This window comes from Diabrotica virgifera, chromosome 8, assembly GCF_917563875.1.
Source record: "Diabrotica virgifera virgifera chromosome 8, PGI_DIABVI_V3a".
NCBI lineage: Eukaryota > Metazoa > Arthropoda > Insecta > Coleoptera > Chrysomelidae > Diabrotica > Diabrotica virgifera.
The window spans coordinates 169178803-169193582 of record NC_065450.1 but is presented as its reverse complement, the minus strand read 5'-3'; the positions used below and the strand labels follow the sequence as shown (position 1 = coordinate 169193582).

The window sequence follows — 14780 nt, the reverse complement described above, 5'->3', positions numbered from 1 at the left end:
AAAAAATTTTGTCGGAGCTAGCCAAAAATTACCTACATAACCTAAAAATTTTTTGAAAACTTCAAAAATTTTTTCTGGCGTCAATTTTGATCCAAAAAATCTAAAAAAAATCAGTGGGATTTAGGGTATAATAATGTACATTCACAATTTTTTTCACATTTTTTAAGGCAAAAGATCGCTCCAAAAAAATGTTTTTCGAAAAAACACATTTTTTTCGATAGGGGACACCTGGGGTCACATAGGGAGCTAAAAATTTGGTTAGGGGGTTTTTGAATTATGTACTTTCGATTGCCCAACCCCAACTAAGAATCCAGCCGAGTGCAGATTTTACCATCTTATCCCGCTATAGCCTTTAAGCTTATAATTTTTCGGAAACGAATAGAACTTATATTGACTATTTCTAGTTGTATTTTTACAATAGGGCTTTTCATCGATTGTCATTTGTTTCGAACTTCTGTCATATGTTGTATAATCTGTGTATAATATTAATATACACGGATTATACGACATGTGACAGAAGCTCGAAACAAATGACTGTGAATGAAAAGCCCTATAAACAAGAATTTAGTAATAGTAGGCAACCAATTATTCAGCCACGTACTAGGGGTAAATAACATTTAGGTATTTCTGTAAATTATTATAATTTAAATCTCGAGTACCTAGTTGAAAATTAGAAAGTCGTAGAAAAAGTATAGTATTCTACTCGCATGTAATGGCTATTACTCACTCTGATGAATTACGACACTCGCCTACGCCTCGTGTCGCAAACTTCATCGTGAGTAATAGCCATCATTACATGCTCGTTAAATAATATACTATTATGTCATACCTGTTTAATATTGTGTATTTATTACTTAGTTACGAACCACATAATGGTATACTTCTTGCCCACGTGGGCATATTGTTATATTTTATGCCCGCGCGGGCATAAAGTATATGTCTCCATAGTATGCCAGTAGTACGGTCTAATTTACGCATTCAGTATTATTTTCTGTCATCCATTGTTGACATTTAGCGTATTCCTTGTCATACGTTTCTTTAGATTTTTCGGTAACAGATTCTCAGTCGCTTTTTCTGGCTTTTTTAACTACTTATTTCTTCAGAAATATGGAATAGGGATGTTCACAAAAAATTTAATAGTAATTTTAAACATGTAAAACGATTAAGAAACACCCTAGGAATAATTGTCTAAAATATTAGGAACATTAAAAAAGCCTTTCCATTAAAAAACTTCATTAGAAATCTAGCATTATTTTAAATTTCAAGAAAACGCTTCTGACGTCACTAGTCGTACTCGTATACTCCAGCGCGCGCCATGTCATGTCACATGTCGGCATCTCCACAGTATTCTTTCTCTTTGGGTACCTGTTTGACGTTAGTTCAGGTCATTTTATTTTGTATTTTGTTCTCTTATTGTTTTATCAGGGTTAACGTGGAGTTTTATGATGAATTTGTTTAGTTTAAAGTGGATAGACTGTTTCTAAGGACATATTTATTTTGGGTGGTACAAATAAATAAATAAAATGAAAGGTTTTAAAATAGCTGATTCGCTTAACCTACGTACTGTACATGTAACAATGGTGTCTGATTTCTTGTCATCTTGTAAAGAAATAAATCAATCACAGAGTAGCGGAATGTTTATTTTCATAAGGTACAGGGGTGAAAAAAAAAAGAGAAAATTTAGTATGATTTTTAATTTAAAATATTTCATTCAAAGGAAACTTTTTGTTTATTCTAATGGACTTTCAGCCCTCAGTAATAATGTAATCTTTAATTCTGCGTTTAAATTGTTCAAAAATATTTATTAGTTTTCTCAGGATTCGAAAAAATTAATGCATTTAAATAGCATTTGCATAGATTCTGCCCTACTAATTTAAATTATGTCTAGTTTATAGGGTATGTCGGTAATAAATAGGTACCTACTTTATTACTATGTTATGGACACCAAGTCTTTTAAACCTCCAGACAAATTGAAAGATCATAAACTATATAGGTACTTTTTATTTTTGTAAAAATTTTCTTGCTAATTCATTTCGTTGCCTGGATATTTCGAAACAGATATTTAGAAGTCCAAAATACGAAGTTTTCGACTGTAGGTATTAAGATTTTAATAATTTATTTTTTTTTATAACCAAGCTAACTTAAATCTAAAACATATAATAGAATTTCATAGAATCAAAAACCATTTATTTAGGACAAGATCCATAACTTACAATAAAGAAGTGATCTTCGCAAGAAAAAAGCTTGGTTTTTATTGATACATATACATACTTCTTTTTTACGTTCCTTTTTACGATTTAAATTAGCTGAAACTGTAATAAAAATCTTGTCAGAATTGTTTTTAGAGGTATTTACACATCAACAAACAAAATACCACTTATTTGTTTTAATTTTTACTAATTAAATACGTAAAGAACTGCACACATTCACATACACTTCGTAAATAAGTATACAAAACTAGTCGTCGATCAAAGACGATACGACTGCTGACGTCACAGACCGTAGCCTCGCTGCAGGGTACCGTTTTTCTAGCCTCCAAGGAAATCAACATTATGAACTCATTTATCTTAAAAAATATACATTTTTAAACAGTTTTATGATTGTTACGTTTTTATATAACTTATAATCTATTGAATTTAACTATATTTAAAAATTAGTTATCCCTATTTCTCTTCCATTCTGACTTTTTGACAATGTCACTTTGAGAAAAACTTTGTTTACGTTAATAACAAATTGCTAACCAACATCACTGTCCTAGCAACGGTACTAAATACCTGCTGCGATACCATATTACTTCTAATTAATATAAAAATAAAATTAAAACTTTAATTGATGTAATTAAACGGTATGACATAAAGTTTTGTATGTACCACGTGCATTATAACATGTTTATACCCTCGTGCGACATATAAACTCTCGGGCCAGAGGCCCTTAAGTTTATAAGCTTGTCGCCCTTAAGGTATAAGCATCTATTTAATGCCCTTGATACATAAATAACTATCAAAAGTTATTTGTTTATCCCAGAGACCTTTGTTTTGCAATATCATAAGACAGAAAATAATGAACAAAGGGCAATTCTGCATATGCCACATAAAAATAGAAGAGTGATACTAACAAAGGGTATCAAAAAAAGATAAAAATTATTTAATACGGTCAAAAATACTAATGCCAAATTTTTAAAATTTTGTAGTTTATAAACATTTAGAATAACTTTAAAAATATTATCCGTGGAAAAAATCTTTTTACGTATTCGAAAAGCTGGTAGTTTACACGAATTTTCAAAAATGTAGTTCAAATGGTGGCTAGTCGTGGTAAGTGAAGGGGGAGCTGGGAGCCGACAAATGCACGAGTTCAAAAACTAAAAAAGCAACTTACAATTACAACTACTATCATTTTCTGTATCTCGGGATCTACTCATTGCATTTTAATATTTCTTTTTGTAATTTGTATGTACTTTTTGTGTACATTACAAATATGCAATTTGTCTAGACATTTATTAATTAATAAATAGTCTAATTTGTTTAAACAATTTTTGAAAACATTATTTTTCCCAAAAATATATTTTTTTAATCATAGTATCATTATTAATTATAGAAAAAGTTAAGGTATACTTTATTAAATAAATTATTTTCAATAAATAATTATTATTTACTAAAAATAATTTTAGAAAAAAATTGTGAAAACAAAAAAGTTTTGCAATTGAGTTTCCTACAAGATAAATAGATTAATGTTAAAAAAAATTGAAGAAAAAATATTATTATCGTTTAAATGGCAAAAACTATTAAAAAAGAGCCAAAAATATAATCTTTTTCAGCCATATTTAAAAGTCAAAACCCATAGGGAGAAATGAAAATTTATACGTAAAAACATGGAAAATAGATAACTGTAGGTACGCTTTTAAAAGTATGATAATTGAAAATTTTAACTCACGGTACCCCTGTTTAAAATGATCAAAATCGGTCCACTAGTCTCGTCGACTTTTTTGCATTTTAAAGTTTTAATTTAACATTTTAAATAGGTTGCACAAAAGAAAAAAACAGTAAAAATTTATATCTACTAAGTACAGGTAAACAGGGTTAACAAAAACTCTCAAGATCACTTGCAGCGCATAACCGAACGTCTGTTATCTCCCTTTTTCAATGTTTCAGATAAATTTGTTTTACTGTACTTGGTACAACAAAGGGATTTGTTTAAAAAACAGACCTCAAACTACTATTGTACTCAAAGTACTATTAAAAATGAATAATCATTTTCAATTTCGTTGCAAGACGAAACTACAGCCGAACCATATTTTAGTTCAATCAGAGAGTGCAGCAAGCACCTCTACCAGTTTCGAAACTTATTAGTCTCTCATCAGGAGGCACATATGCTGCTCTCTCTGGCCCAACCAGGACAAACCCCGGCGCGCAGTTACGGATTGCAACGAACGAAATGGCAGGGATGCCCTAGCGTCAACTGCTAGCAAAAGACTAAGTTTTCAATCTACTAGCGCATAAAACAATACCAAAAATATTACTCTACATCCCAACAGATTGAAAACAATGGGAACCTTCTATAGGTTTAGTCTCAGCATCCGTTATTGCTTGCAAATTTTAGAAGCCTCGGAGGTGTAACCAGAGAAGGTTCCCATTATTTTCAATCTGGTGGGATTTAGAGTAATATTTTTGGTATTGTTTTATGTGCTATTTGATTGAAAACTTAGTCTTTTGCTAGTAGTTTTGTCAGTAGGGTTTGTCCTGGTTGGGTCAGAGAGAGCAGCATATGTGCCTCCTGATGAGAGACTAATAAGTTTAGAAACCAGTGAAGGTGCTTGCTGCACTCTCTTATTGAACTAGAATATGATGCGGCTGCAGTTTCGTCTTGCAACGAAATTGAAAATGGTTATTCATTTTTGATTTACATGTTTACTCTGATTGGAGAGTACGAAGGGAACCATTATCGTTGGAACTTTACCGCGCTGAGCAGATGGGACGTGAATTATAAATTGTAAAATTTATTCACCACTAAGCTATCGATCCGTTATCTATTTACGTATCTTACAACGAGATCTAAATATCATTGTATTATTTAGATTTAAAATGAATTAAAATAAAAAATAAAACTCAATGCGTCTACACAAAAGCTGTTAAATATTGCATTGTATTCGAGTTCTGAGCTATTCTGAAAATTTTAGGTGTGTACGTAATTTGTAAGTATGTTTAAAATGTATTACAAGATTCCCCGGACATAGTGACGAAGTCAAGTATGGGCCATTCCACGAACATACGCCTGTTTTGGATTACTTCGACAACGAATATTTTACTGTGCAACATAAGAAGTACGAAAGTAAATGGCGCTAATAATTATTCCAATAAACAACAATGTAATTTGCAATTTACTTTCGTTCTTCTTATTTTGCACAGTAAAATATTCGTTGTCGAAGTAATCCAAAACATGCGTATGTTCGTGGAATAGGGTTATATATAAAAATGTTTTAAAAAAAGACTAACTTCGTTCCAAGTTCTTCTAGGACCACTTTTTTCTTTTTAATTTGTGAAAAATGCAAGCTTTGGTTAAAAAGTTATTCTAAACGTTTATAAGCAAAAAAATCGACATGTTTTAGCAAAATAATTTTGCAATATTTAAATTTGTTTTTCTTAATTTTTTATAATAATATTGATAGCATAAACCTTGTTCTTGTACATAGTAACCGTAGAATTACTGTAACTTTATTATTTTCTCATTTATATTGTTGCAAAAAAATATTTTGAGATAAACAACTAAATTCAATAAACTATTTAACCCATCGCCTTCAAATTTTGATCAGTGTGAGCATCACCATCACAAGACCCAACATTTCTCTAATATGAAGGTGTTAAGTTCATTTTCAAAAACGTTATTAACATTTATAATAAATAGAAATTTTTGACTTACTCTGTAATGTTCTTAGCAACAAATAAGGACACAAATATTAAAAAAAACCCATCTTAAAGGTGTTTATATGACATAAGTTCCTTTGCTCTCAAATTTAATTCAAATGCTCCTTCTTTTGGTGTGTAACGGGTAGTTATTTCAGGACAACAGACTCAATAAAACACAGATTAAAAATAATATAAATATATTCAGGATATTTATATACAGTTCAAAATTAAAAATAGCAAAATAAAATATCATTCTATCTTCGCCACGTTCCGGAGCAAGCTCCCTATGCGGCCGTCTGTAGGCATGCCGGTTTTTGATAAAACACCGGTTTTCGGTTATACCGGTTTTTTTTTGCTTACGGTTTAACCTGGCGGTTATAACCGGCCAAGAAAAAACCGGTTGGTTTTCGGTTTTTTTAAATCTAATATGTTACAAAGTTACATTTGCAATACACTTTAGTTTGCGATACTCCATTCGACTCGATATCAATATGATCAAAATTAGTACTATCGAGAGAACATGTATTACTTTTAACACGTTTGTATATTTGTAGAATAGGTACATTTTAACTCATTTAATACTTCCTGTATGAGTCTATCGTTTTGAAAACGTAGGGAAATTCTTGGAGATTCGTATTCGTAATCAGTAATTCTATATTCATAGTCAGAGCATTATTTTTGGTAATCAGAAAAAGTCATTCACCCACTTTCAATGTCAACAGTTAATTGTGAAAAATAGTTTATGTTTGCGTCTAATTAAACCAGATCACTTCTTATGTAAATATTATGACTACAAATACCTTTTCAAGGAAATATAATAAAACTTAATAATTGTTTCTGGCTGATGTGAGATTACACTTTCAGTTTGCTTCTGTATTTTATAAAGAAAATAAAATTTGAATTATGGTTTTGTTTGGAATAATTACTTCAGAATAATAATTATGATTGGGATCCAAAATAATACCAAACCTAATCCTAATCACCGTAAAAACCTAATAACCGGTTTTTACTTTAAAAAGAAATAACCGGTTATAACCAGGACAAAAAAACAACCGGTAAAACCGGTTATTGCGAAGTAAAAAAACCGGTTTTAGGTTTAAACCGGTAGGTTTTTCCCATCCCTAGCCGTCTGCAAAAGAAATAAAATTGTAAAAAAATTGAAAAAAAATTGTAAAATCTGCCGAACGCCGTGCTGCAGGCATCATATGATTACAGCTGATAGACGACAAATGCGAAAATTGACGGTTTTTTGACTTTAGTTTGTAACTAATTGTTGAAGTTCAAAAAATTGACTGTAGGAAGCATACCATAAGTCCTTGTTATAAAAATCCATACCACTCAAAACAACTGTCGTCAAAATAATTGACTGTATTAAACATATTATAGGTTCTTGTTATAAAAGTCCATACCACTCAAAACAACTGTCGTTTGCCTTGTCGGGATAGTGTCACGAGAAAAATCTTATTTGCCTGGACTAAAGTCCGGAATACCGCGATGAAAATGTACCTTTATAAAACAGATTAAAACAGCTTAAAATTTTAAAAACAGCTATTTTTCTTTTTCTCATCATCCCAAATGTCAGGTTTATAATATACTAATTTGACTTCAAGCAATTCAACAAATGCAGAGCATAACTCATTCGATAACGTGATCACCAGGGCGAAAAAATATAGTATTTTCGTATTTTTGGACGTCAGCCAGGCAATTCATAAATGTATTCTATTAGTTTAGTGTACAAAAGGGCCAGAGGGAAGCCAAGTTAAAATTTATTATCGCTACTGATTATTTCGCACAGATTCACGAAATACGGGCTTTAGATTTATGTATTATGTATGGCTTTTCACATCCTAACTTTTCTGGAATTTTATGTAAATTGGATCTTTATTGAATAATATTACTCAGCGTTACAAAAAGTTCATACAGTATTAGGTGTAAGGCATTTTTCGAACATTGTCTTGTTAGGTGAGATGTTAGGTAGTCAGGATTAAATAATTCTGTTTTTCGCAGCATTGCGAAGCATTTCACAGCTGTGTATTCCTGTCCATTCGAAAAAATTAAATATCTCTTAAATATCTCGTAAATATCTCTTTACGTCCCAGACCCCTCTTACCCCCTATCTTTCCTTCGAGTATCAGCTGCTGAAAAGTGTATCGTTCTCCTCGTAATATGTGCCTCAAGTATGCAGTCTTCTTACTTTTAACATAATTAAAAGTTTCCTACCCTGTAAACCCGCTCTTTTAAGTGCTTCCTCATTTCTGACTTTGCCCGTCCATGATATTCTAAGCATTCGAGGCAGGCACCTCATTTCAAAGATTTCAAGTTTGTTTAACTGAATTGTTTCCATAGATATAATAACAAGTAGATTAGGCCAGGTCCGAAAAATAGCGTAACGCGGAGCGTAATTTCGAGTCGGTGGTCTATCTATCTCTCTCTAGAATAGAATAGAAATATGCTTTATTGTCATGAAAAATTTAACAATTTTATAGACAAAGCTTACAAGAATCATAAATAAGAACAATAACAAATACAATTTACTAAAATGATATAAATCGTCAATATAAATAAAATATAATGAAGTGAAACAAAAAACAGTAAATCTATTGCAAACTTTAAAAAAATTTGCAAATTGCATAATCTACCTTAAGAAATTTAATAAGTTAAGTTAAGCTGCTGCATATATATTTAAAATGTCAGACCTCACCAGCAGCATGGTTTTATTAAGGGTCGTTCAACGATCACAAACTTACTTCATTGTATAAATGACTGGTCATCATCTTTAAACAATCGACATGCTGTTGATGTAGTCTATTTAGACTTCTCCAAAGCTTTCTCCAAACTTATAATAATAGTCCTGTCGCCAGTGGGGGTACAACGGCCTCCTGTATTCAGATGAACTTACCCAAGTTTTTTTCATGTATTTTGACCCGTAGAACACGAATTTTTTGGGTAACAGTTGATCCGGATGTCGACAAGATTGTTATAAACAAAGAAGTTGAGGAATTACATAACAGCGATTTCTCGCAAAACAAAACATTTTTTTGTATTTTTTGAGCCATTCTAACAAAAAAATGTTTCTACAATTTTTTTCGTAGGATGCATAGTTTTCGAGATAAACGCGGTTGAACTTTTAAAAAATCGAAAAATTGCAATTTTTGAACCCAAATAACTTTTGATTAAAAAATAAAATAGCAATTCTGCTTACCGCATTTGAAAGTTCAAGTCAAATTATATCGGTTTTAATTGTTTGCACTGCTAAAAATTTATTATTTTACTGTTAAACCAAGCTATAAACACCTAGTGTTGAGTGATGTTTTCAATGATTTCTCATTTAAAATCGAACGAGTAGGTAGAGTAGGTAAAAGTGAGTGCGAGGCTATTTCTACGTAGCATGCGTTAAAACGCATGTATTAGGCACGGGAAACACTATGTGTTTATAGCTTTTTTTAACAATAAAAAAATAAATTTTTAGCAATGCAAATATTGAAAACAGATATGATTTGACTTAAACTTTCAAATGCGGTAAGCAGAATTTCTATTTTATTTTTTATTCAAAAGTTATTCAGGTTAAAAAATTTCAATTTTTCGATTTTTTGAAAGTTCAACCGCGTTTATCTCGAAAACTATGTATCCTACGAAAAAATTTGTAGGAACATTTTTTGGTTAGAATGGCCCAAAAAATACAAAAAAATGTTTTGTTTTGCAAGAAATCGCTGTTATGTAATTCCTCAACTTCTTTGTTTATAACAATCTTATCGACATCCGGATCAACTGTTACCCAAAAAATTCGTGTTCTACGGGCCAAAATACATAAAAAAAAACTTGGGTAAGTCCATCTGAATAAAGGAGGCCGTTGTACCCCTCCTGGCGACAGGACTATAATATGACACTCAAATATAGATTAAGATTCTACTTATAAATAAGAATACTGTACTTTCTTAGTTATTGGTTAAGAAACTCTACTATTGAATAATATGGTCATTCAGATAATAGGTCTGGATCCCGCGTATGAAAAAAAAGTTGATTAATAGCAAGCTGAAAATTTGTTAATAGCTTAAGGGTGTCTAGTCGGACAACTTTGATATATGGGAACACTGGAACAGGGGAAGTTTTAATTGTGGAACAGGTTAAAGATTTGGAACGGCCAGACCACGAAAACGGCACATATTTTGTCCGACAGAATAGACTTAAACTCTCCGAACAAAGATTAAACGCTCATGCAAAAATCAGACTGCTATTTATCACCAAATGGACGTTTTAATGAGTGGAACATGTAGAATATGTCAAATGACAGGAATTATGACAGGTGACAGATAGCAGTCTGATTTTTGCATGAGAGTTTAATCTCTGTTCGGAGAGTTTAAATCTATTCTGTCGGACAAAATAAATGTGCCGTTTCCGTGGTCTGACCGTTCCAAATTTTTAACCTGTTCCACAATTAAAACTGCCCCTGTTCCAGTGTTCCCATATATCAAAGTTTATCTGACTAGACACCCATAAGCTATTAACAAATTTTCAGCTTGCTATTAATCAACTTTTTTTTCATACGCGGGATCCAGACCTATAAATAGGCTTTAGTCATTTTACGGAACTTGGGGAAAGATGTTGCAGATTTAAGTTGTAGAGGGAGATGGTTTTAAAGTTTTTTTGCAGAATATAATATATATTTCTTTACTAACTCACTGGACGGGATCGGTAAATAGATGTCAAAGGTAGAATTTATGGTGGAATAGTCATGTCTAGGTCTTGCTGGAAAGACATGCAGATGTTTGCGAATTAAGCAAACAGTTTCTTAAATATACAAAGAAGTTAGTGTTAGAATCCTGTGATCTTTGAAGTAGCTTCTGCAATATGTTGTTCTTCTGCGGCCAAACAGATATCTTATTGCTCTTTTTTGTAATTTAAAAATAACATCGGATTGGGCAGCCGTACCAGAACCCCAAAAAGGGAGGGTAACCGGTCAATTGCTCGAATGCAATTGCTCGAAAATCCATTGCTCGACATGAAAATTGCTCGAAATACAAATTGCTCGAATAAAAAAGAAAATTATACAGGGTGTCCAGAAACTCTACCGACAAACGAAGACAGGAGATTCTTCAGATAATTTTAAGATAATTTAACCCAATTCACTTAGTCCGAAAACTCTTTGAAGATGGCGTCTTGTAATTAGTTTTTCTTAAATACCTCCAGAACGCTTCTATTTAGAAAAACAAAAATTGGTACGCGTATTTATCTACAAGATATAAATCTAATCCATTCATTGTATATTTCTAGTACCGATCATAGGCGTCCCTTTTGGGTAGGGCAACGGTTATTTTATCGCATAACTTTTTTATCTTTAACTTTTATGCATTTCTGACACTGGATTATAAAATTTTGAAATATTCTAGTACTAAAAGATACTCTTGTTTTAAATCGGTAGGACACACCGTTTTCTAGAAAAATCGATTTAAAAAATTTTTCGCTTTTTAAATAAAAAAAAAATTAAAAAAAAACTGTTTAGAAAGACGAAAACTGGTACATTTATTTATATTCCAGAGATAAATCGATTTCATTAATTGCGAATTTCTAGTACTGGTCATAGGCGTCCGTTTTGGGTAGGTCAACAGTTATTTTATAGCATAACTTTTTGTCTTGAATTTTTGAGCATTCATGACACTAGATTATTAAATTATGAGGTATTCGAGTACTAAAAGTTACTCTTACTTTATGTTGGTAAAATACTTCGTTTTTTGTAGAAAAGTTCTTTCAATTTTTTTTCAAATTCCAAAAACGAAAAACTTTCAAATCGATTTTTCTAGAAAACGGTGTGTCCTACCGACTTAAAACAAGAGTACCTTTTAGTACTAGAATACCTCACAATTTAATAATCCGGTGTCAAAAATGCATAAAAGTTAAGGACAAAAAAGTTATGAGATAAAATATCCGTTGCTCTACCCAAAGCGGACGCCTATGACCGGTACTAGAAATTTGCAATGGATGTAATCGATTCATCTCTGAAAAGTAAATAAGAATACCAATTTTCTTTTTTCTAAATAGAAGCGTTCTGGAGGTATTTAAGAAAAACTAATTTCATGGCGCCATCTTCAAGGAGCTCTAGCTCCCTTAAGAAGCATTTTCGGACTAGGTGAATTGGGTTAAATTGTCTTAAAATGATCTGAGGAATCTCCTGTCTTCGTTTGTCGGTAGAGTTTCTGGACAGAGTTTCTGTGGAGTATATCTAAAATATTTATTCAAAATAATACAAAATATAGACATAAGAAAGATTCTTGAATTAGGACAAATTATGTGATATGTCACATACGTATATTAATTTATGCTGAAAAAGTATTTATTACAAATCTAAACTATCTTTGAACTTTTAAAATAATAAGAAAAATAACGGTTTTGATTTTCTCTCATTATGCATTAACATGCTTACCCATTACCAATGTTTCTTTATTGGGTATGTATTGGATTTTTGTGGATATTTTGTGGATTATTGTGAATAAATATTTTAGATATATACTTCTCTTTTTTATTTTATTTTATTTTATTCGAGCAATTTGTATTTCGAGCAATTTTCATGTCGAGCAATTGATTTTCGAGCAATTGCATTCGAGCAATTGACCTAGAACCAAAAGGGAGACCATATCGAAGATGGGACTCGATCAAAGGAAAATATGTTATTTTGAAGAGGCTAAATTAATTTCCTTTGAAACAGATTTTATTGCAAATCAAGCTGAGGATAGTTTCTTGCACATCAATATGAAGGGACCATTTAAGGTTGCTATCAAAAAAATACCAAGAAACTTTACAGAACCAAAGATACCGATCTGGCTGTTATGAAGAGGTAAGAGTTGAAGAGCTCCTTTATAGGATAATACTATTGTTTTATCTACGTTAAAAGAGAGTAAATTTGAACCGGACCAGGATTTTATTGTGAGTAGACACAATAAAACCGGCGCTTAACTTTCTCTCTCTAGCATATGATGGCCGCCTCTGTGTTTGTGTCGTTCTATTACTCCCACCTCTTGGTAGATACGCTCATACTTGCACGACAGACAAAGATAGCTAGACCACCGTACTTGATATTGGCGTTACACCCCGATACTTTGAGTGGCATATAACTAGCCTGGTCTATTTGATGGTTTCGCGATCTAGTCCAGAAGCTGTCGTTGATCGCGATTGCCCTTTTGGGCACCGCTGGTTTAGTATATTATGCAATACAAAATAGATCATATATAGAAAATATTACTCTGACTTGATTTGAACATATACAGTATCTATTTTCATTATCTTTCTTTTCTTATATCAATAACATTATTTAAATTGTTTACTCTTTTCTTTACAGATGGTTATGAACAAAAATCAAGAGTCAAACGACCTAGAGCTCCTCCTCCAGAACCTGAGAACGACGTAGAAAGTGATTTCGAGGAACGAAACAAAGAATTAAATCCGAACTACGTACCTCCGGGATTTCTTAGTCCGTCGGTCATTGAGTATCTGGAGCTAGGAAAATCCATACCAGGTATAATATTTTATTGTTAACAAAGAGGTAAAATTTCAAAGCTAAATACTATTAATCTCATTAAAAAAAAATAAAATTCTACATTTTTATATCTACTGCACGTAAACTCTAATTTTCAAATAAAGTTTTAGGTGAGTAATTATTAATCAATAATTAAATAACTTAGTGACATCAAAGCTTTCTTGGTATAGATTGTAATTCCAGAAGCCGGTGAAAATTAAACGAATATTTTAGCAACAATTCAATTGTTAATTAGCAATTTATGATCGCAATAAAAAACAAAATAATCATGATACATTGATCAAACTTATAAAGATTATAAAGATGAGTTGCTCATTTAATATTTTATCGACAAAATATAAATTTTTCTTTTTTTTGCATAATCTTTAAATTTTGAAAAAAATATAGTTATAATACGCTGGTCTAATTAGTAAAGTACAAAGAAAGGTTATTTACCAGCAATTTTATTGCTGGAATCGAATTATAAGATCCTATATATTATTAATATAGGTATGCAAAGTCCGCAGATAGTGTGCTACTTTTTTTATAAACAAAATGGCGCCGACAAATCGTATTTTTTTCAATTATTGCTCTATAACTCCGAAGATTTTTACTTTACACCAAAAACACTCAAATTAAAAATTCACCCCAATTTAATTCTACATAGAGGCATGTTTTTCCCGATTTGCTCGGACGAAAAGTTTCCTCGAAAAATGTGGGTTTTCCCAACAAAATCTCGAATTTTCAAATAATTTTTTTGGGCCAGTAATTATTTATTAATAATTATATTTATTTTATTAAGCGCAACAGGCCTTGTAGGCCTAGGGCTAAAATGTTTACATATCTGATTACATAAATAATATAGTAAATAACTTAATATAACTTACATAACTTATAAATTTTATTTAAATACACTTCAGTCTTTTTATACACTCCTTTCACAACCTCTCTCCATCTCCTTCTGTCCAATGCTAGTTCTTTCCATCTCTCAATGTTACTTTTCTTCAAGTCTTCATATACACTGTCCTTCCATCTTTTCCTTGGCCTGCCTTTCCTCCTCTTTTGTATTGGTTTTCGTGAAAGTACCATTTTTGGCATTCGTTTACTTCCCATTCTCTCTATGTGCCCCAAGTATCGTATTCTCTGTGCTTTGATCGTCGTCGTAATCGTTGGCTCTTGATATAGTTCTTCCCATTCTTTATTGGTTCTTCTTCTCCACTGACCTTCTATTTTCACACCTCCATATATTGCTCTTTGCATTTTTCTCTCCCATCTTTCTAACAGGTCTGTTTCTGACTTTTTGATCACCCATGTTTCGCTTGCGTATGTTACTGTAGGTCTGATAACAGTCTTATAAATTCTTATTTTTGTTT

At 31.7% G+C, this 14780-nt stretch overlaps 1 protein-coding gene across 1 annotated transcript in view; it reads left to right on the top strand.

Annotated features, from left to right (window-relative positions):
- Nucleotides 1–14780, top strand: part of LOC114340010 (uncharacterized) — a 205900-nt gene that overhangs the window by 133531 nt on the left and 57589 nt on the right. Inside the window, exon 2 of the mRNA XM_050658291.1 lies at nt 13231–13407. Coding sequence (XP_050514248.1) covers nt 13231–13407 — 177 coding nt within the window. The remainder of the gene's footprint in view (nt 1–13230; nt 13408–14780) is intronic.